The 23589-nt window shown below is 31.9% G+C and overlaps 1 protein-coding gene across 1 annotated transcript in view; it reads right to left on the reverse strand.

Moving 5' to 3' along the window:
- Nucleotides 1-23589, reverse strand: part of LOC143255606 (actin-related protein 3-like) — a 94049-nt gene that overhangs the window by 48212 nt on the left and 22248 nt on the right. The window contains 4 exon segments of the mRNA XM_076511495.1: nt 6407-6550; nt 9587-9694; nt 15756-15851; nt 18933-19043. Coding sequence (XP_076367610.1) covers nt 6407-6550; nt 9587-9694; nt 15756-15851; nt 18933-19043 — 459 coding nt within the window.

Raw genomic sequence — 23589 nt, forward strand, 5'->3', positions numbered from 1 at the left:
TGGTGGCCAAGTCAATGCTTGGAATTTGATTTAAAAATATTAGAGTTTCATACAGTACTTTTAGTTTTCATTTTATTTAGACTGTTAATAAAGATTTGTAGTTACATTTCACTCATAGTAGTAAATTTAATTGAAAACAATTGATTGATTGATTTAGTGTTTTATGGCACAAAGCAGCGAGGCTATCTGTGCCAGACATTCGGTAAAAATGTAAAAAAAAATAAATAAATGTAGTAATAGACATAAATGGAAATGAAGGTAAAACAAAAAAGTATAAAACCAATGTTGACACCTAGTCTACAATGTTAAGATAGAAGGCAGAGTATAAGAAGTTGTAAGGTATTTACTCTAGCAAAAAGGTAATGATCATAACCCGCCAGGAAGACTAACAGGTAAGTTCAAGAACCACCGTCAATCACCTGAAGTTGGCATTTCCAGTCCTGGTTCCGGGTTATGTGTCATAGCAGCTATTATCAAAATGTAAAAGAATAAAAGTTTTAAAAGACACTCCGCAAAATCGTAATAATGAGTAAAATTTGTAAAAGTAAATGAAGGTAAAAACAAAACAGCAATTAAAACAGAAAATGGTGTAAAAACCAATGGTGACATCCAGTCTTCAAAGTTGTAAAATATTTACTCTAGCAAAATGGTAATGATCATAACCCACCAGGAAGACTAACAGGTAAGTTCAAGAACCACCGTCAATCACCTGAAGTTGGCATTTCCAGTCCTGGTTCCGGGTTATGTGTCATAGCAGCTATTATCAAAATGTAAAAGAATAAAAGTTTTAAAAGACACTCCATAAAATCGTAATAATGAGTAGCCAAATGTCCAGTAAAAAGATAAAGTCAAGTAAATGGAGTAAAATTTGTAAAAGTAATTGAAGATAAAAGCAAAACGGCAATTAAAACAGAAAATGGCGTAAAAACCAATGTTGACATCCAGTCAACAAAGTTGTAAAGGACTACCTGTAGCAGAATGGTAATGATCATAACCCGCCAGGGGGACTAACAGGTAAGTATAAAAATCACCGTCAGTCACCTGAAGTTGGTCTTTCCAGTCCTGGTTCCGGGTTGAGTCAATATGGCCAGTACTAAAAGGTGTAGTAGTAAAAGTGTGAAATGATATGCAGCAAAAGTATAATAACAACTCGCCAGGAAGACTAACGAGTAGTTCAAACGAATAGTTCAAACAGTAGCGTTAATCACCTGAAGTTGGCCTTTCCAGTCCTGGTGTCGAGTTATTTAATGTTCTGGCCATTGTCCAATGTCAAATTGAATGAGAGAGATTAAAACTGTAAAAAAGGAACCACAATTAAAAAGGTGTAACGAATAAATATGCAACACTTAAATGAGATTAAAAAGATTAATGGCCATTAAAAAATTAAAAACATTATCAAAGTGGACAGAGTCACCATCACCAATAACTGTCCAATGTTACAGACTGGCCATGGGAAAAAATATGTTTAAAATATTGCTGTCGTTGAGAATTGTAACGATGGCAAGAAAGTAAAACGTGGCTGATAGTGATTTGAGTGTTACACAAACTACACATTGGTGCATCAGTTTCAGATAAAAGAAAACGAGTTAAAAAACTGTGACCAATGCGTAGCCTAGTAAGAACAACTTCCTCCTTCCGAACTTTACGGAAGCTAGATGGCCAAAGTCCAATTTTGGGTTTGATTTGAAAAGTTTGTTGTCGCTGCTCACTCCAAGTGGACTGCCAGCTGGCACGGAGCCGAGCCTCGAAGATAACACCACATTCCATGTACGGAATAGGCATAGGAGTGATGGTGCTGAAGCAGACATTTAGCTGCCATGTCTGCAAGCTCATCCCCACGAATACCAACATGGCCTGGTATCCAGAAAAAACTGGATTGAAGTAGCTGCTAATGAGAAATGGGCCAGTCGGTTTCGAATATCAGCTAGAATAGGATGTGAGCTAACGTGTAGCGATTCCAAGACAAGTATAGAACTAAGCGAATCAGTATAAATAGTGCAGTTGGAGTACTGCTCAGCTGCAATATGATCCAGGGCAAGAGATATGGCATACAGTTCAGCAGTGAACACGGAAGCTGTTGAAGGGATTCTGCGTGCAACTACTGACCCATAGCAAACCATAGCAGAGCCCACTGAGTTACCTGATTTGGAACCATCTGTATAAATGGGAACTGAGTGATTGTTTGAAAGATATTCATTGAATAAAAGACGGTACTTCAAATTTGGAGTATCTGCCTTTTTTAGGTGACTGAAAGAAAGGTCACATTTGGGGGCTGTAATAAGCCATGGTGGGATGGGCCAACCTGTGGAATCTGCAATGTTATCCAAGGACAGACCCAATTCATCCAATTGCGTCCGGATGCAAAGGCCAAATGGAGCAATGACAGATCGTCTGTTCTGAAAAAGTACTGCCCACCGAGGAAGGAAAACACATTTCCAGGTGGGATGCTTTGGTAAGGAATGAAGTTTCGAAGTATATTGTAAAGATAGTTGCAAACGGCAAAGGTGTAGAGAAGGTTCATGAAATTCAACGTATAAGCTTTGAACTGGAGAGGTACGGAAAGCCCCAGTGCAGAGTCGAAGTCCTTGGTGATGAACGGGGTCCAGCATCTTTAAGGCCGAGGGTCTGGCAGAGCCATAGACCATTGATCCATAATCGAGTTTCGATCTAATAAGAGCACGATATACCTTTAACATTGAACAGCGATCTGCCCCCCCCAACTGGTAGAAGAGAGAACACTGAGGATGTTCAGTGCTCTTGTGCATTTGACCCGATTGGCTTAGATAATGCACAGGGAACGTGGAAATTGCTAGCAAGCACATCCTAAAAATATTTTAATGTAATTTTACTTATTTTTCACATTTTAGTTACTTCTATGCTAATAAAGATAACAAAAAACAAGACATGTAGTATTGACCTCAATATTTTAACTGTCAACCATCAATGAAATTTAACCTATTTTTGCAGCAAATTTAATTAAATAGTGCACCAACGAACACAGAATATGCCAAAAGAATACATCTTATAAATATTAAGATCTTTTTTCTAATTATATGATAAGTAGCATCAAAAATTCAGCTAAACTCATCAATGCATTTCTTATGGGAATACAGTTTGGACTAAAAGAAAAATTTATAATTTTCTGAAAACAATGTTATATAATAAATCATTTGATAAACTTCAATTCTGAATTTTTATTTATTATAAATAAGCATTAAATATTAAAGAAAACTTATTATAGAAGTTTCCAGCAAGGATATGACAGGTAGATGTGGCAAGATGATTCTGATTTTCTAGTTTATTGCTCTATAACCAAATAAGGTTGAAGGTTATAAAAATTATACTTTACCTGATGGATGACACATTATGATGGATAATTTACATACTTCATACTTTGCACATGAGTGGTAATTAAACTGAGTACATACCTAGACATCAAAAGTCAATTTTCACACTAGGAAAAATGAGAATTTTTTAAATATTGCCTTATAAAATTAAAACCTTTTAAGCTTATATACTACTAACATCATTTATAAAAACAAAATAAAACTATTGAAATTAATGTTCCTGTGCATCTGCAAAAAATCTTGTCTATAAATAGAGCATTTAACAATTTTGCAAAGAATCTTTCTGCCCATTCCCATGTACAAGTTGAAACAATTACTTTGCCATTAAATTCATCACCTCTGGGATATGGCAAATTAGTAGAATGATATAAAGAAAATTAAGGTTTAAAATAAAGTGACTGTACTGACTATCTGTGATGGGAGATGTTGGGCATTCCTATGAAATCGTAGAACATCATGATTTTTTCTTTAATAAGTCCAAACCTTGAAGTATCACCATTTGAACAGCAAGAAGGTCCAAGGCATTGTGTAGAGAAGCCTTGTCAACTGTTGATAGGTGGTGTAATTCCTTATCATTGAGATATGCACTCTATCCATGAAACAAAGCATCTGTGAAGCAATGGATTTCTGGACAAGGTGGCAGCAGAGGAATACCTATCATAGTATTGTTCCAGTCTAACAATCACTTGAGACTGGAGATATTGATCCTGAACAAGGAAAGTGGGGAATCCAGTGAATTGCTGTTCATGATCTTCTGGTTGCATAGACATCACTGACAAAATGTCCTGCACACTAGTCCAAAAGAATGAGAAATTTGAATAACACATCATGAAAAGATAAAAACACTTTTGTAGTAGAAGAATGGTGAGTAACAGTTACAATGCCTATTACACAAGTTAAATATAAATCTGCTGAGCCTGACTAAAATACCTGTTGAAAAAGACATTGATATAGATGATATATTGTATTGGAGAGAGAAAAAATTTATAGGCTCTGATAAAGCCTGCTCTAGTTGCTTCTGAAAGTAGAATCTGGGTATGATGTGTCAACCAACAAGATGGTGCCAACAAAAATCCGTTATTTATGTAATGGTTGTGCACAGGTCTAGGGAAGGGAAGTGATGAGAAAAAACTCATGATCAGCCAGAACACACGTAGTTCTGATGCTAAACTGAAAGGTAGAGCCCTGAAATGTAGTACATAACCCTTGTGCATAAAAGAGGCAGTGGCAGCATGATTTCACTATGGGAACTTGCAGGTTGGCGTTGGCAACAAACAGTCTCCCACAGTTCTTGTAAAAAATTCCCATGCACACCAAGGAATGACTCACTAAGCCTTTGAGGGTCTCAGAATTGATTTAGACAAAAAGACCACAGTGTACACAATCTGTCTTCTTGGACACAACAAAACAGATAAATAAAATTTTGATAGAACTAATGACTCTTTTCATTGCCCCCTTAACTAACAAATTTCCAATAGCTCTAAAATGAAATTCCAAAATCATAATCTGCAAAGGTAGAAACATTAGAGGTTGAGTGGATAATGTTGGTGAAGAGGTGAACCGAATAATTAATCCTGATACAAGTACCTGCAGTACCTATACATTCATGATAAAGGTTTTTCCACACATCCAGAAATTTTGATTCGAGCACCTACAAACTCTAGAAGGCATACACTAGTAACTGCCATCACTGGCAGCATTCTGATTGAAAAGAGAAACCTTGTTGATATGAACTAAAATCTACACTGGTTACCAATGTACCAATGTTGTAGGCTCAAACAGTTTAATAGGGATAGAATTATGACCCTCTGTAGCATCTGAAGAAAGATGAGAAATCAAAAATGACAAAGATGTATGCAGATAGGCATCAGCAGTCCTTGATTCCAAAGATATTGGAACACCTACAAAACAACTACAGTCAGTGAAATGGGCACTCACTAAACTTATGCAGGATGGCAGCTGGTAGACGAAACACCCTGAAGCAAAACATGCATCTTAACTCAAATCCCAACAGCATACTAGCTAAGAGACTAAAAAAATGTAGATAATAATAGTCCCAACTCTTCAAATTGATGTGGTGGTCAGTGAAAAGCTTCCAAGAAAAGTTTGAGGCATAAATATATTAGCACTATAGTTAGGGACACAAATCCTAGAATACTGAGATCTATTGAGATTAACAATAGAATCTTTTATGGAACCCCAAATTTTAAAGGAACAGGTCTATTCTTTCAAAGTCTAAATACTTTTGTACCTCATAGTGGTAGGCTAAAGCATGCCATTTTGAGTGACAGATAAAGTATACCTGCCCCTTTGTGTAAGTTAGTGATAAATCTCCATGCATGAACTTCAATATCAGGGGATGGATGGAAAAGTATTCACCCTCAGATATTACCACCAATCAAGGAAGGCACCAACTCAAAAAGAAAATATGGAAAGACCCAAAATTTCATACACTATTTATCAACTGAAAATAAGCCAGAGTAGACTGACAAATTTGGCTTTTAAGAAGCCAACAGAATAAAGTTTGATACTGGAAAAAAAACAACTTAATATTATCTCCAGAATATCCAGGATCACCCACAAGTGTAGCATCAGGGCCACCTTGAGTAACAGACTAAACGAGTCTCCATATCACTACAAATGTCACAGGAACAGTACAGGAACAATGAAAATGAGATGCAGCACTTAAGAACCAGGAGGTGGAATAGATAAGATAACTGAGATAATATTCAATGAAAATATTTATTCAAGATATTTATAGCTACTGGCAAGTTGAGCATCTTTACCAATGGGATATGTCAGGCCCAATAACATACAAGCTTCCCTCTAAATATTTGCTTTATAGTTTAGTAAGTAGTGTAAATAATAAAAATTAAGAAAGTAAACAAAGATTTAAACCTGTAAAACACTTGTTCAACATTAGAAAAAGAAAACTGTGTGACAAGTATGGTTACCTTTCTTTTGAAGTATAGGAAAAAACATTTCTAGTTCTCAATGTTAATATTCTTGATGCTATGAATGAAGCAAAACAATATAAACAAACTAAAAAAAAAAATCACCTTGATAGCCTTAGCCGTTTCCAAAGATTGCTCAGGAGGAATGCCAATTTCTCTTTCTCGAAGAAGGCTCTGGATGAAATAGGTAACATTGCGTCCAGCAATAGGAATGTGTTTAATACAGCTTCCAATTACATATCCTTCTGCCTATAAGTTAGCAATAGTTTCAAATTACAATTAAATAAAATATTTACATCAGAGGTTAATTGAAACTAGACAATTTAATACTCCACATACATATGTAGAAATTTAACATTTATTGCATGTACTTATACTACCTTCAAACTTTCAGTCATACAATTCACAGATACAAATGTTTTACTTTAAAGTAATAAAAGAATACAAGACAGCTTCATACCATTTTATTATGTAGAACAATAAATTTAACTTTTTTTTTAATACAGCTGAAGTGTTGTACCACTCTTGACACTTTTCTATGAAAAGTTGCTGCATTATATTCAAAATTTAGTTAAAAACACCTCTACTTATGATGTTATTGAACTTAAGTTCATTTTAAAACTAATTAAAACTTCAAATGTACTGTTAGGTATCCCACTTCAGCACACTGCATCTTCAATAATACAATGCCACTTGTACAAATGTATGTTTAGAGTATAAGATGTTTACATAACCTACTGACAGATACAATTTAAATTTTTCTGAAATAACAGTTGAAATAAGTAAATTTTGTCAACCCTTACTAGTACTATGACAGTTTTCAGATTTGTTTGAGCTTTGTAGCCTAGATGTAGAGATTACAAAATGCATGTTTATAGTTATTAAAAGGAGCTCATTTCACACTATAATCTAAAAAGGTATTTTCAAATTGGCAGTGTTTTTGTCACAAAGAAGATTCAACTGACTAGTATTGTTAGCTTAGGATTGATTATAGCAGTTATGATTGTTTCTTACCTAAATATCTTATAGCTAAAAATTTTTCTTTACATATAGAATTGCAAGTTCAATGACTTATTTCTAAATAGTAATGATCTATATGTATATTCACAAAGTTTAATAGGGTTTTAGTAAAGGTTAGAAATATTTTGTACACAAAACAAACAACTTTTAATGAAATTTTACTAGTTCGAGTGCAAAGTCATTTCACGTTATGATTAAGAAAACTATTCTTTGTTCCAAAAATCTCATTTGCATAGTCTCTAAAACCTCCTAAGTACATTTCAAACATTTGTTTACAATAAGACTATTTTCTGTTGTTTTCTATACTTCAACTATATGGGGTTTGTCACTTGACCAACTCCATAACCATCATAAAAATATTAGGAAATATAAATTATGCTTTTCTCATTCTAGTATGACTACATATTAACACGAAAATATAAAGGTTAATTCTAAATAGCTTAAATGCCATAATGATATATACTTTCTTCTTCTTATTATTATTATAAATGACCTTCCAGTCATCATATAACATGCATTGACACTATGCACGTGCACTCATGTTAGATATCCAGTAGTAACAAACTCACAATAAGTCTTCCCTGTCTTGGATGTATTTTAATAGACTAGTATTTTGTAACATACAGTAACATTTCAAATAAAAATATCAGTTTTGGCATATTCAAGATAAACTAACAAGTTGTTTAATTTTAACAGTAATTCAACATGATTAGAAATGTGATTAACAATTTTGCCCTCTTTCATAACCCACCAAAGTGTGGAGTGAAACTTGTTAGAGAGAATTAAACATCATGGATTATCTGCAAAAATCACTATTCCACACTTAGCCCACTGTGCTCTTAAAATTAATAAAAAAAGAAATGAAGAATGGAGCAAAAGTAAAACCATTTATTGTATGTCAGTCTATAATTAAAAACTATTTCAAAAACTAGGATTTTCTTGAAGTCTTTCGTACTAATCAATATCAGTTTGTTTATATATTAGTGAAAGCTCTAAAAACCAGTTATGTAACTACTTTTATGAAGACAAATATATCTAAAGACCATAATTGTATTTTAAATTGTTATTACTTAAGAAGTATCCAGCTAAGTACTGGATAAAGTTCTACATAAACAGACAACTCGTGGATGTAACTGCTATAGTTTTTTTGTTTGTTTTTTTTTTTTTTTGGGGGAGCTATTTTAAATGACATTTATTTTATATCAATCTGAATTTAACTGAGCAAAACAAAACAGTTATAAAAAATCTCAAATTGCAATGCTAATCAGCTAATGATATGAAAAACAAAATGTAATGATCCACAATAGGTCTAGTCTAATCAACTCTAACTAGATGATTTATATGCCTTTACAAACTTTGAACAATATAAACCAGTTGAAAATTCTACACTTTTCCTGCTATTTGAGAAAGTATTGAAAAAAAACTTAGGTTTTTCTAGAAAAGTAGCTGAGTTTCCAGTTCAAGCCCATTTTGTTCATTTCTTGCTCATTTTAGAGTTAACTTCGAAAGACAAAGCTAAAAAACAAAAATAAATGATGTTTTCATTGTACAACTTAATACAGCTCTTGGATATTGTGAAAGCAACAACAAAACCAGTAAGTAGTTGTTTAATGTTTCATACCTGTGTGGTACTAAAAATCATGTATAAATTCTAAAACTTCAAATTCCATGAAATCAGAAGAGATAAAAAGGCTTTGTTATAATAATTGTGTTTAACTGAAAGGAGCATTAAATTTTACTACACCCCAAACTTAATAAGAAAACTGTAGTTAAACATTTTCAGTTTGAAAGCTATATAATCAGAATCAATTAATTATCTAGCTGTTAAATTTAAGACTTCTTAAATCTAAAAATGTGGTCTAAGAATGTCACTGAACAGGCATGGTGAAATGACTAAGTACCCAGCTTAAAAATATTTAATACAGAATTAATTACCCATTATATACTTCAATACTAATGTGATTTTAAAAAGGTGATCCTGAATAATATAATTCATAGTAATCAATAATTCATTATCAAAACAGTTAAGCATTAACAAAGTCAAGGTTATTACAAAAAGTTTAAATAACCAGCATGTCAAATATTCAGTGCCAGCCTGACGTGGCACAACACTGCGTGTATGAACACGCACAGCAAGAGAGTCATTTGAAACCAAAACACATTTCATTAGTAAAATAATGAGTTTTCCCTTTTGTATGTAAAATTAATTTTAAATAAATCTGACTAGTAAGACTATTACAATTTATGTAATATTCTGCTACTCACCACTGGTATACAGTGTGTAACACCATCTCCAGAATCAATCACAAGACCAGTAAGTGTTCTCTCTCCAACTTGTCTTGATGTCCAAGATGCAGCTAAGGCCAACACTGCCTTGAAGATTAAGTATTTCTTAGTTATGTACCACCAATACTTAAAATTAAAAAAAAATTATTTTACAAGTATATAATACTATTCCTAATGTTACTGAACAAGAAGTTGTACACAGAATGAACATCTTAAAAACACAAGAAAAAGTTTTAAAGAGAAGCAACACCAACCCTCATTTTGCTGGGTGACATACAAAGTCACTGATATGTAAATACAGTTCTAAAGCTATTAAATACATTAATTGTAAAAAGTAATTTTTAAGAGTAACTGTTTCCACAACTAACTGCAGACAACAAAAGGCAGTAACAGTTGAAATGTTGCAAGTTCAAGCACTCAACTCTTAACATTTCTTCTTTAAATGCTGACTACTTTGACACTGGCATCTGGATCTTTTCTAATAGATGGAATATTCCTAACACATTACCCTTTATCTATAGTTACTAAAATAACTACTAATTACTAAATTTAGTAGGTACATCACTAAAAACAGTTTAGAAAAAAGTGAACATATTCTAAAAACGATTTGTTTCTGGGAATTACTACATGGGAGAAGTGTTTGTACGATTCTTTTCAGTCATGAAAAACTCAGCATCAAAATCATTTAAATGTACAGAGTTCAAAATTTTCATAAATATTACTGATAAATGGTTTATATATACTACAAAAAAATTCTATCCTTCATAGATTAAGAACTTCAGTTTCTTCATACTTTACAAAATTACATCAATAAAGATACCATCAAACCCTCATTTATAGTCCTAATTGAAAATTATGTTCTTGATGTGAGGCAAGTACATTTATTTAAAATTAGGTTTTACTTTGAAGAAATGAATTGTTTCATATACCACAGTTATCCTTGTAAATGTATGAATTTTGAACATCCAAAGTCTGAAATGTTTCACACATTTTGTTTGTTTCTGATACCATTCAGTAGGTGGTACACGAGTTGTTTACATACACACTCGACATAATGCAACATCCATTACATCACAAAGAAAACATTTTGATGCATACAGTAGGAATGTTTATTGTACATTAATTAGCATGTATTTTAATCATGCCTGTACTACATTAACAAAATGAATTATTTCAAAATGTATAGCATAGTAAAAGGATAATAAGCATTAAAAAATATTAGCCAATAACCATCAATGTAAAAATTGTTTTAGTTACTGAAGATATCCTGATATTAGATTGTGTTTTCTTATAGCAAAGCCACATCGAGCTATCTGCTGAGCCCACCAGGGGAATCGAACCCCTGATTTTAGGGTTGTAAATCCAAAGACATACCGTTGCACTAGTGGGGGGCATTAGATTATTAAAAATAAGTAAAGAATAGAGAAAAACAATGAAAATTGCATCTTTCATAAATATTGTGGTTCCATCTATATTTGACAATGCTTGTTTATGGATGAAACTATAGTAGTAGTAATTTTTTTTTTTTTTTTTTTAAATTTACAATTATCTTCATTTTCCGTAATTCTCTTACTGTTGTGTATATAATAAGTTGATTTATGGTATGGAGAGAAGAACAGAAAAGGATTGCCAAAAAAACAAACATTTTTCTAGATTACATTGCAAATCCTTTTTACCAATACAACTAGAAAAAGCAAGCTCTTATTTTTCTCAATTTCCTACATGAATTGTAGAGTTATATTATCCAAATAGCACACAAAATTAAACTAATGACTTTTTACCATATTTTTAAATCAAGAATGTGTAATCTACATAGTTATCAGGTTTACGTTTGCCATTTGTAGCTTTAGTTTAAAATAATATCTACATACAAGTCACACCTTAATGGTGAAAGTGGGGATCTTGTAGCTAACTCTCCATTTTGTTTATAAACATTATTGTTAACTAGAAATAATGAATTTGTCACAAATTTGTTATATTAAGTATATTGGGAATAAATTATTAAAAGACAAGATTTCAGTAGTAGAAATTAGAAGTATTTAACAGCATCTTTTAATAGAATATTTCATCAATAGAAATATTACAAGCAATACTAACAAGCTATCTTGATTTAAAATTTTTAAATTTAACAAATTCTGAAACATTTGACTATCTTTTTATTTCTCAAAAATAAACACTTCTGGGATACATGTTTAACAGTTTGATAATATGATGAACTTGTACTAATAACTAAGCATATCTCAAATTTTGTACATGAAACATACAGTATTGCAGGGAAAACACTGGCTCAAACAAAAATATTTTAGCCAATAATATTTGTGAACAGTTGAAAATAAATGTAAAAAGGATCATGTATTATTAAATACACATGAAGGGTTGTAATATATTTATGCAAAAGAATAATTGAAATGAATAAAGTGCACAGGGGATCTAAACCAGCACATAGGTCACATGACCTATTTAAAACAAGTATAACATTTGTTATTACTCTTGAAAAACAAAAACACAAATACTAATTTTTGTAAATTTTGAAAAGTTCCTAACTGATATTAAACCATTACCCATTTGGATTAAAATCAAGTACACCTTTGATAACTGTCACAAAAATATCAAGAATAGCTTTACCTGATGTAGTGCTCTCAAATCCAAACAAAGGCAATTGAGTTGCTATTCTCAACAAACAAGATTACCTTAAAGTCTGACATCTTAAATGATTCCAGCACATTTAAAGTGTTAAAGTTCCCACGCAACAGAGATATTAAACTTAAAAAAAACTATTAAAAGTAAAGAAAAAGAATGTCATTTTAGAGCAAGTATACAACCACATTAGACCTGTTGGATTACATAATGGCATTATGCATTGTCCATCTGAACTACATAAAACAGAAGAACCAAATCAGACATTGTATGTAACACAGGAGCAAACAGTCAAACTACAGTTCATTTTCTTAAGCACATTATTACTTGCTTTTCCTATGAATAACTTCATTGTTAACAACTCTTGAATTCTCTAATTTTATCAAATATTTGGAATTTGATTCATCTGTATACATCACAGGTTTACATTTCTTTATACATTTTCCACCTGATAAAATAGTTTAGGTGATTTAGTATTTCCTGATAACACTAAAGTCAAAGGTTTAACTAAAATTCAATTTACAAAATGTTTAAAAGTATGACCAAGGATCTCATTTTGTGTTTAGTAATAAGACATAAGATCAAATGGACAGTAACCACAGGCTCAACACTTGCTTCCATACTAAATTTTCATCATGCAACCAGTTGATTAGTTATGTCAGACCACATTTAAACCTCTAGTTTATAAGAGGTAAATTGAAACTTTCATTGTGTTCAGAAGAAAAAAAGTAAAAAAGCTTTAAGATTATTTCATTTCAAAGTATGGGAATATCAAGTTCATGTATGAAGAGCAAAAAGAAACTAAGCTGCCTTTAAGAGCCAGAAGCCATTGATCAGAACAATAAATTTGAAACTGAGCTCAACCACAAATTAACCTTTTCTGGTCTGTACTGTAATTTCAGCTCATCTATACATCACTGCCAGAAAACCAATTTAATAAGTACTTTAGTTCATCAAGCATATAAAGTTTCATATCTTACTGTTATTTTCATAATAAACTTGCATTTGATTAAAAAATGGCTTCCCCTTATCACTCATCAACCAAAGTATTTTTAAATATTACAAAAACCTTTAAAAATTTCCAAGTTTCTGACCACAACGTTCTTAAACGTCTTTCACTTTGGTGTTAATTTTTGCTAGTTCCTGTAACAAACTAAAGTAAAATCAAAAGCATTCTATAACAAAAACTTATCCCCAACAAATCAGCATAAAAGTAAACTTTAAACTAAATAAACAAAACATACACAATTGATTCCTGTTTAAAAGACAAAATACCTCTAAAAAAATAAATATTGCTACAAATCTGTGACCTTGCTGCAAACAACTATATATTTGATCAGTGACTCAAGCCTCAGCTATCATAATGAAGGAGCATCTGCATAACCATCCTTTAATAACTGGAATTGAAAACCACCTAAGCAAAGACTAGTATAAAAACCAAACAGTGAACACTTCAGAATAGACTCAGTGAAAGATGAATGAATGCTAAAAAAAGAGAAAAAAAACCCTCTTAATTTGTAACCAATAACCTAAGTTGAACAATCAACATCACTGGATCTTAAACTATGATCAACTCATTGTGCTTGAGACTGGCAAAAAGTGAAAACTTCATCCAACAAAAGACAAGATACAATTATTTCTTGCAACTAAATGCCTAAAAATTCTTTAAGAGTAGACAATCACTTGTACTTGTGTTTATTGGAATTGACCATTAAACCATATTTAGTGACTAAAACACCACATTGTTTATTTTAGGCAATAAAGTTACATCAAAATACTAAATCTGTTCTGGATTAAAACTATTACATATTTACATCTATAATCCATCAGCATTCTAAAAAGACACTTATAAATATACATTTGTAATTGCACATCATACTATTGCAAAGAAATCTAGGGATATGGTATACTGCAAGTATGAAAAGCATCATAATTCCGTCATTGATGACTTTTACATGCTATGGCTCATTATGACAGTTTATGTAATATGCAAGATTCAATCATTGTGTTTTTTAGCATTTATACTTTAATATTCTCAACATCAAAGCAGTATATACCATGGAAACTGCTTGTACTAAACTGGATATATATAGTTCATGAATTACAGGTTTTGGAGTTTAAGATGCTTGAAAACTCAGAGCAAGAGAACATTTGAAAATAGTTTATCTAGATGTATTATGTACCAACTAAACCCAACTGGTTTAAAATGCTTCTGACAGTGGCTGGACTTTTTTAAAAATCAATTATATGTAATTTGAAGACTGGTGGTTCACTGTATATGGTATGGTCCAACCTCTGGTAATTTAATGAAAATGTGATCACATACAGTGTATGGCTTGCAAAAATTCTGTGCACACTTATAGTAGCTGCAATCAGCAGGTTAACATTCATGATTTTGAAAAAAATAAAGTAGATTTGTACGTCATAGTACTTTTATGACAAAGTATACTCATGCAAAATTCCTGTATTGTTATTCGTTAAGACAAGTGTTACCACACTGTACAAACATTAACTTTCAATAAAATATATATTAAATGCTTCTGAGTAGGAAATAATGATTCATTATCAGAAAGGTATCACACTTACAAGAACATACAGTTGAGATCAAAGAAGAATGTGTTAGAAAATTTAAACATCAAATGCTAATGACACTTTTAACCCAATACACTGTACAAAGTTTTTGCTTCTTGAACACTGTTGGGTGTTCCTTATTAGATTTGTGGCTGCTGATCAAGAAAATCACAACCAAATTTGCCCATCAGGTACAGTTTCATCGAAATCTTGGTTTCACCAGGTCATTGCTACAATGGAAAAATGATATCAGGGTAACTGGAATCAGTCAATGGTTGCTGATTACGGTTCGACACTGCAACGTGATGCACCGGACATTGAATACAAACGAAAATAAGGAGCAAAACACTTTTAATTATGTTAAACTTAATAGCATATTAGAAACAAACGCAATTAAATACGTTATTGCCGGTAAACAGTTAACTGTATTTCTCAGAGTTCCTACGTGATGAAGCTAAACCAAAACTATCTTTGTGCATACCCATCAGATACCTGGCACAATCAGCAAAAACTTTTCAGGAAGCAAAACTTTTCAAAACAATTTGTTGTACAGTTATATCACAGCTCATCAAAACAACTACAATGTGATATAGTAGTAGCCCAGGTGCTATTCATATAATATTTCATGATCTCTTCAAAGTATGAACTAGATCAACTAAGTGAACTGACCATTTTTAATTTTTATATAAATCATTTGCATAATTGATTTTTTATGGTGAGAATTAATAACACAATATTAATCTTTATTAAATTTAGTCTTGGGCAAACAATTCATTATTGATAACTGATATTTTCAACCAGTAGTTGAATTTTAGGGTCAGTCAGCATCTAGCAGCCCACCACAGCATTGACAACTTTCTAAAAGCAATGAGGAAACTAATTTAGGAATTTGACAGAATACAATGCCAAATTTTCTATATAATTTTCATTTCATACATACCTGAACAGCTATGTAAAGACCTGGAACATTGAATGATTCGAACATTATTTCTGCAGTATATTCTCTGTTTTCTGGAGTGTTCAGAGGAGGCTCTGTCTAAAGTAAAATGAAAGTTTGATAACAACTTACAAAATTTACCTAACAACTTCCAATAATTTCCAAGCATACAATGCATAAAACAAAGTGAAATTAGTATAAAAATGTGTTGTGTAAATGTTTGTAACAAATGTTCTTTCATTGAGGGATTCTTTTAAAATCAAACAGGAAAAACAAAACCAAGTCCATGTAATCAATTATTTCATCCTTAAAGTTTCTTTATAAAAACTTAACTTTAGAACTTTATGCCCAAGAAAAATAAGTCAACTAATTTACCCCCCCTAAAACTTGCTTGTACAACTTCAAAACTGATTAAATAACTGAAAACAAAAACTATCTTTGTCTCACTGACTCACTACAGAAGTTAACCATTTGCCAATTTAATTATATTTATAATTTAACTTTTACTTTAGATATTTTACAAACTCTTTCATATAATACATTCCCAGGTACTCTAGTATTAACTTAATTTTGGAGTGATGTGTTCTCTATCTCTGAATTAGAAGACAGAACATTTGAGATTTTATACGCTTATGATATAGATACCGTTATAAGCTAATAATAGCTACATTTTTAATTAGAGTAACAGCAGTCTTACTGCAACTAAGAAATAGATACTTAACTGTTAAACAAAATAACTATGTGGACAGGTGAGGGTGAAAGTGCACATGCCATGACCTTCTAGTAAACTACCATTTAACATGGTATGCATTTGATGTCAGAATTAAACTATTCATTTTACCCTACATTACTGTTTTACTGACAATTTTTCAAAGTTGATACAATATACAATACTGAAAAAAACTGTAGCAATGAATGAGATTTTAGAGAGGATATGTACATTCAAAGTGTGCAAAACAGACAAAAGTACTCTTATTCTTCATTTATCAGATTCCAAGTCATACTGATGTCACAGAAATATCTTGAACACAAACTTGTAAAACACCTAACCTCATATGTTAATAAATATTTGTACATTTAACTAAAAGCCTGCAACATTTCATAGAAATATGTATGTATATATATATTTGGAATTTAGTCAACATTCCTTCTCCAATACAGGGTTGGTCTAATAAACTAACCCAGTGCACATTTCATTACATGCTGGGAATATAAATAACAACTTAAAAACATGAACCATACTTACAAATTTCAGATATTCATTTGATTTTCATGAAAGCTTCTAAGATAAAATGTTATGTTTTGTTAAGTATTTTTATAGAAAAAAAAATGGATGTGAATATTTTGACACAAGGAAAGTAGACAATTGTTAAAAAAAATAAGGGAAAACTTATTAAAAATTATCTAGTTGAATTCATACCTTTATAAACAATAATCCTTCATTAGTCACTGACAATTTAGATTTTTCATACAGACTAATCTTTACAAGAAAATTTAACAAATCTGAAAATATGCATTTCAGACCTGAACACCTATTTCTTATAACAAATATGCATATTCTATGGATACATGATTTAATAGTGCAAACAATTTCAAGTGGAGGTCAATCAAAACAGGATAGGAAGTAATAGTTGTTGACCATAAAATACTACACTAGCTGTGGATACCTTTTTATGACAATTTTTTTTTTTTTTTATAAGACTGACATTCAAAATAGGTATATAAAACTACAACATATCCAAATATCATTTGAGTGACTTATGCTACAATTATGTAAAGTCTCAGTGCTCCAAAATGAAGGAAATAAACATACTGAATGTGCAATATTTCTTTATACACAAAAGCAAATTCAAGACTTTATACCATCAATAAGCATTTAAGTGTAAAAAGAAATATTCTCATGGACAAGTTAAACAAAATAAAAAATGTAGGTAAATGTTCCAGAAGATTCAGGTCAACAAAAAAGGACAAGATATTCAAACCATGCAGACATAAAACAAACCTTGTATCTTTGAATGTGTAATATTACATAAGAAATGTGTTAATAACAAAGTACATTTTAAGAAAGGTAATCAGTGTGAACAACTCCTCAATGTAGCAATTCTAATAATTGAGAGGATGTCTGCAACATCTGAAAGGACTTTGAGACAAAGACAAAGTTCAAAGGTGAAGCAGAAAAAGCAGATTAAAACAAAAAAGTAATGATGTCAACTAACGAGTAGTTCAGATTCTGCAGATCCAACAAGTCAAGGAGTTGTCAGATGAAGATATTGTCAGTGTGTAGTGACAGGGAACCCAACATACAAATTGACCTTCCAATTGAGCTACTTAATCCCAGTAAAAACACAAATCTTAAAAGATATCAAAAAAAGGTTTAAAAAAAGAGAGTTTATATGAACACAACAGCAATGTGTTTTTGCTTGAAGCAACTTAAAAACATAAAAGCATAACTTCAGTTCAAATTCAGAATGTGATTATATGCTTCTTTGGAGAGTAATTTGATGTATAACAAAGTACCATTTTGATCATGCAATTTATATAATTATAGAAGTATATCAGTGGATAAACCTCTGTTACAAATATCATAAGAGCAAGAAAATTACAATGTGTTGGATATGTTGGAAGACAGGATGGAAGACTGCTCAAGATTGCTACATTTAAGACCATAACATTGGAAACAATTAGAAAGATGGTTAAGACCACAACATTGGAAACAATTAGAAAGATGGGAAAAAATGGAAAGTTAATATTCAGAAGATTCATTTGATACTGATATAAAGAAAAAGAATGGTCAGAGGATGCACAGAACAGTTCTGAAAGTGGTTAGGGGTAAATTGGTATGGAGTACTATACACAAGTGAATCAACAAAATAAAGATTAGTTTTAAAGAAAGTAAATTATTTAAAATAAAAAACTAAATCACACAAACATACAAATATAAACAATTTATATTGTTTAATGATGCATTAATATTATTCCTCCTATTACTTAACATTACACACACACACACATCTTTACTTAACTTGTTTTAAGTTTGAATCAGCTAATATAAAACAAGACAGCTAATCATAAATTCACTTTCACATGTTAATATTTTGAAAAATCCTCACGCCACTCTTTAGAAATGTCGCTGCTTTGCACAAATCAAACTTTTTTCTCTCACATTTTCTCTTGACTTACCAAAAGAAAATAATGATCTTCTGGTTCTGCACGCAAATATTTGAAGATGGACTGTTCCCAGAACCTCTCCATCAGATCCCAGTCTTCCACAATACCATGACGAATTGGATACTAATGAAATGAGAATGTTTTACACAGGTGGATAATACAACTTAGCTCTTAAAATTATCAGAACAAATAGGTGTATATTATACCAAAAATGATTATACTATAAAAAAATGGAATAAAAGACTATTTGCAAATACTGACCCTTTTCAGTCATGCCATAACAAAAGCTGATTTGTAAGGTCACTGAATGCAATATCCCACCTAAATAAAAATGAAGCTACTACTATTAAACAGTGTTGTATCCCATGGCATTATGTTTTGTACATATTTAATGTTCTGTTATTTGTAAAAAGTTAACATTTTCTTTACCTTAAAATGTATTTTAACAAGATACTGATCTCTAAAACAGAAAACTATCTTTCACATGCATGTCGGAAAGATTCACATGCCACTAGCCATTAATTAACTCCCACCTAAATTCACAAGATTTGAGATTTATGCTACTACATAATGACATTACTATGCAGCAAAAGTCCTCCACAAACAGGAAGGTGGCTTAATCTCCTAATTCAATAACCCCCCACCCTGCTTCTGCACTCATAACTATTCTATGACAAGACAGTAAAACTATTTTGCACCAGAATTGGAGAAGTGTTGGAATTATGTTACAAGTATCTAATGGAAATGCATTTAAGTTATAAATTACTTTAAAAAGGTGACTGCCTTCTCAGCCTTCTCACATCAGGCTGCAGATAGCAAAATTAAGAGGAGGTAAGACATTGTGGGTTTAAGCACACCTTCATATCCTTGTTTTGATTTTCTGTGATGGTCAATTTGTTTCACTTCAGCAGTTTGAACTTTACTTGATGAATGAGATACTGTCAATGCTCTTTTGGAAATTATAACCATAAGCTTTAAGCTGTTACAATTACAGATGGCTAAGAAGGAATAAAAATAAGTGCATGATTACATACACACAAATGTAATGAAGTAACCAAAACTCAGGATGTTCATAAGTACTTTTACACTTATACTACAAAAGTTTACTTGATGAGATAAAGCTTTGTACAGAGTAATATCTTAAATGTTTTCTTTCACTTTAAGTACCATAGGCAATTCTTGTTGTAATCACTGGAATATAAAGAAGTTAGCAAGTTCTACTCCACTGCATCTTCAGAACAGAGGCTCAAATAATTTCTGCAAGATACATCCCTTTATGAATTTATTGGATCAATCTGAACTTTCTAGAAAGTCAAACATTTTGCAATACTTTAGACAATTGCCAAAGTGACAGTTATACTGTCAAAAGTTAATAAATGCTGCAGTACTGCTTTTTCAAAACATGAAAAGTTTAACAAATTGAGCCACACAAGCTTACTTCATGTTGATAATGTTAAAGTACAGTAAATCTACAGAACTAATTCATTCTATATATTTGGCAAATTTATTCTTCAGCCATTAACAGTAACATAAGCAGTAAAAGTAGGTATTAAAAAAAAAAAAACCTTAGAAGATTCACTTTGGAACTTCATTTTTTTAGTATGTTCAGCAAAGTCCTATTCATTTTGTTTCTTGTAGTTACAAACCCATGTACTAGTAATAAAATGACTACAGAAAATAAGTAGAGTAGAAAATGGGAACATGTTTGGCCTGCTGCCAAAAGATTGAGCACATTAATATGGAGAGAGGATCTGACCATAAGTACTTTGAAATTTTAAATCAATATTAAAACATTTTGCACTGGCAACCTTTATTTGCATTATGTATTGATTATTTCCCTACATCCTGAGAATCAAGTAATGCTGTAGTAAAGATAAATAAAATATAAGAAAAACTTTGTTGAAGATAAAAATGTTTGATATTCAATTAGGAAGTATCTTTCATTTGTTTTCACTTTTTTAGTTATAAAGGTAACTAACCTTTAGACAAACTTATTAGGTACAAAAATGAAAGAAAAAAATCTTAAGATAATTTGCACCAGCAGTTTGTCCATCTATGCCCAATGTCAGGGGAACAAAAATTGTCACAAATGCAGACAGAACAATAAAGGGTATTGGTGCACTATGAGGCTATGTCACCCCTTCTATTAGTGAAGGGCTTTTGCTATATAATATCAATATACAACAACAGGAATCATGAGAAATCTAATTGTGGTGAAAATTGCCTAAAGGCTAACAGTATGCAAATCTTTAAAGCACATGCATGAGAAAGATGGTTTTCTGGAGGTAAAGAATTGGATCATTTTACAAAAGCTGTTTTACTAAATTTCCATTATTAAATAGTATTGTATATATGACACTCATGACAAAACAATATGTACACAATTTTATTCTCCGTTCACAGAGCTCAATCTCACGAAAATCATGAATTATTACAAGTAGAGTAATATATTGGATTATGGCATTTTTTTAATAAAGTAATTTTTTTTTTAAATGTTAGTACTAAGTTGTATTGTATACAAAATTTGTTTGGTACAACAGAACTGAAGAATTTATTTCAGGTAGAAAAATACTAGGGTAGTTTGTTTTGAATTTCATAAAACTACAGGAGGACTATCTGCATTAGCTGTCCCTAATTTAGCAGTAACAAGCTATAGGGAAGACAGCAAGTCATCACCACCCACCACCAATTCTTCGGCTACTTTGACCAACAAATAGGGGGATTGATTGTACATTATAACAACCCACAGCTAAAATGGACCATGTCTGGCAGAACAAGGATTTGAATGTGTCCTTTAGATTGCAAGAGAAACATCCTAACCACCTGGCTATGCCAGACCTGGTAAAGAAAGTGCTCAAAGTTTCATTGTTTTATATCTAAATATAGCTTAATTACTAAGCTTAATAAATTAGTGGAATTCTATGGTATCAGTATAGTTACTTAAGATATTTTGGTTATTTAAACAATTTGTACAATTTATTTACATACAAAACACTGCCTCATCTCTCTGATTGAAATCTCTGAGAAATTGGCATACACATAACAGGGGATGACCTGTGCTACACTGACATGGAAACCCTCACCCCTACTTCACATCTCTGAAGAGAATGCTCAAATGGTGATGTGCCACCATAACTGCCTATCATAGTGGCTATTAAATGGGAATGGTAAAGTTCTACACTATTTGAATACTGGGGGTGTGAATTCATGCTGGAAAGACACTGAATACAAGCTCAGACTCAACAGGACCTGACCACCTCAGAGGAGAATCAGATCAAAATTATAAATGAGCCAATTTCAGTTCCCAATATCCAAGAGACAAAAACCCAGAAGGGAAAACTGATTTCTATGGCACTAAAAACAAAAAACTCCAATAATATATACTCAAGATGGAAGAGATGCTGAGGAACACAAAAGGGAGTAAGAGATAGAAGTTATGAGAGATAAAATAGGTAAGAACACAAGTGATGCAATGGTTAGCAGAGAAGTACCCTCATAGAACTTGTGTTGATCAGGTATAAAAGTAGTAGTCAACACAGGATGGACAAAAGGTAGCTCTGTGGGGAGTAGTGGTAACAAGAGGTATAGGGGCAAGAAGAGGAAATGCGAGAGAGTACAAGGGTATAACGGAATGAACAGGAGAAGATAGAGGAATGAAAAGGATGGGAGAGAAAAGGAGAAAAAAAAACTTATATCGAGCAGCTTCAGCCCAAGACTTCAAGGTAAGAAGATAACCACACACCTTTCATGGCAAATGAGAGAAGCGAGATAAAAGCCACATAAGGAGCACTGAAGAACATGAAAGACAAGAGTGTGTCATGAGTATATCTCAACTGCACAGAAATTGTATGACGAGACCTTAATTTCAACAAGAGAAAGGACTGACTGGAGGTATTCCAGTGGCACATCTAAAATAAGAAAGAAAATATACAGCAAAGAAACAGAGCAAGAATTCAAATAAGAAGTTAAACCTGATAAGCAATACTTGAAAAAGGTCAATCCTCAAGCAGGTAGAAGAGATTCCATATATTCAGAATCAAAAAGGATAAAAGAGGAGTGACTATAAGCCCTATTCAAAAATAATAATAATGGAAACGAGGAGAACGAGGCAAGAAAGAAAAGGAACAATGAGACAAATATCAGCATGGATACTAAAGTCAGATGAGGAGGGAAATAAAACTAAAGCATGGAATAAAGATCATAAAGAAACAAAAGTATAAGAGAAAGGAAAAGCATACAAGTATGAAAGGGAGAAAGAATAACATGTTCCTTAAAAGGCAAATGAGAAGGCTAGAGCAAAACCAAGAACATTAGAAAGAGCTGAATAAAAACAAAGTTACACTCAAGCACAAGAGTGGACAAAACAGAGGATAAAAGGAAATGAGAAGTAAAGTAAAATTCATTAGAAGTTAAAATTTTCCAGACAATGAATGTCTAGTAGCAATAAAAAAAAGAAAAACTGAGGAGTTTTGAGACATAACATTGCATGATGTATTAGGTTCTGCAAAAAACCTTAGTAGAGGGCATTAACTAACCTCATTCCAGATGAAAAACAGTGGCTTTGTGAACAGAACTAGAACCTTTAGAAATACGAGTTGGAAGGCTGGAAAAATAGTGTGAAAGGCAACCCTAACAGTCTATATAGTGTAAAAGTGTTGAGAAATTAACA

The sequence above is a fragment of the Tachypleus tridentatus genome, chromosome 7 (genome assembly GCF_004210375.1).
Source record: "Tachypleus tridentatus isolate NWPU-2018 chromosome 7, ASM421037v1, whole genome shotgun sequence".
NCBI lineage: Eukaryota > Metazoa > Arthropoda > Merostomata > Xiphosura > Limulidae > Tachypleus > Tachypleus tridentatus.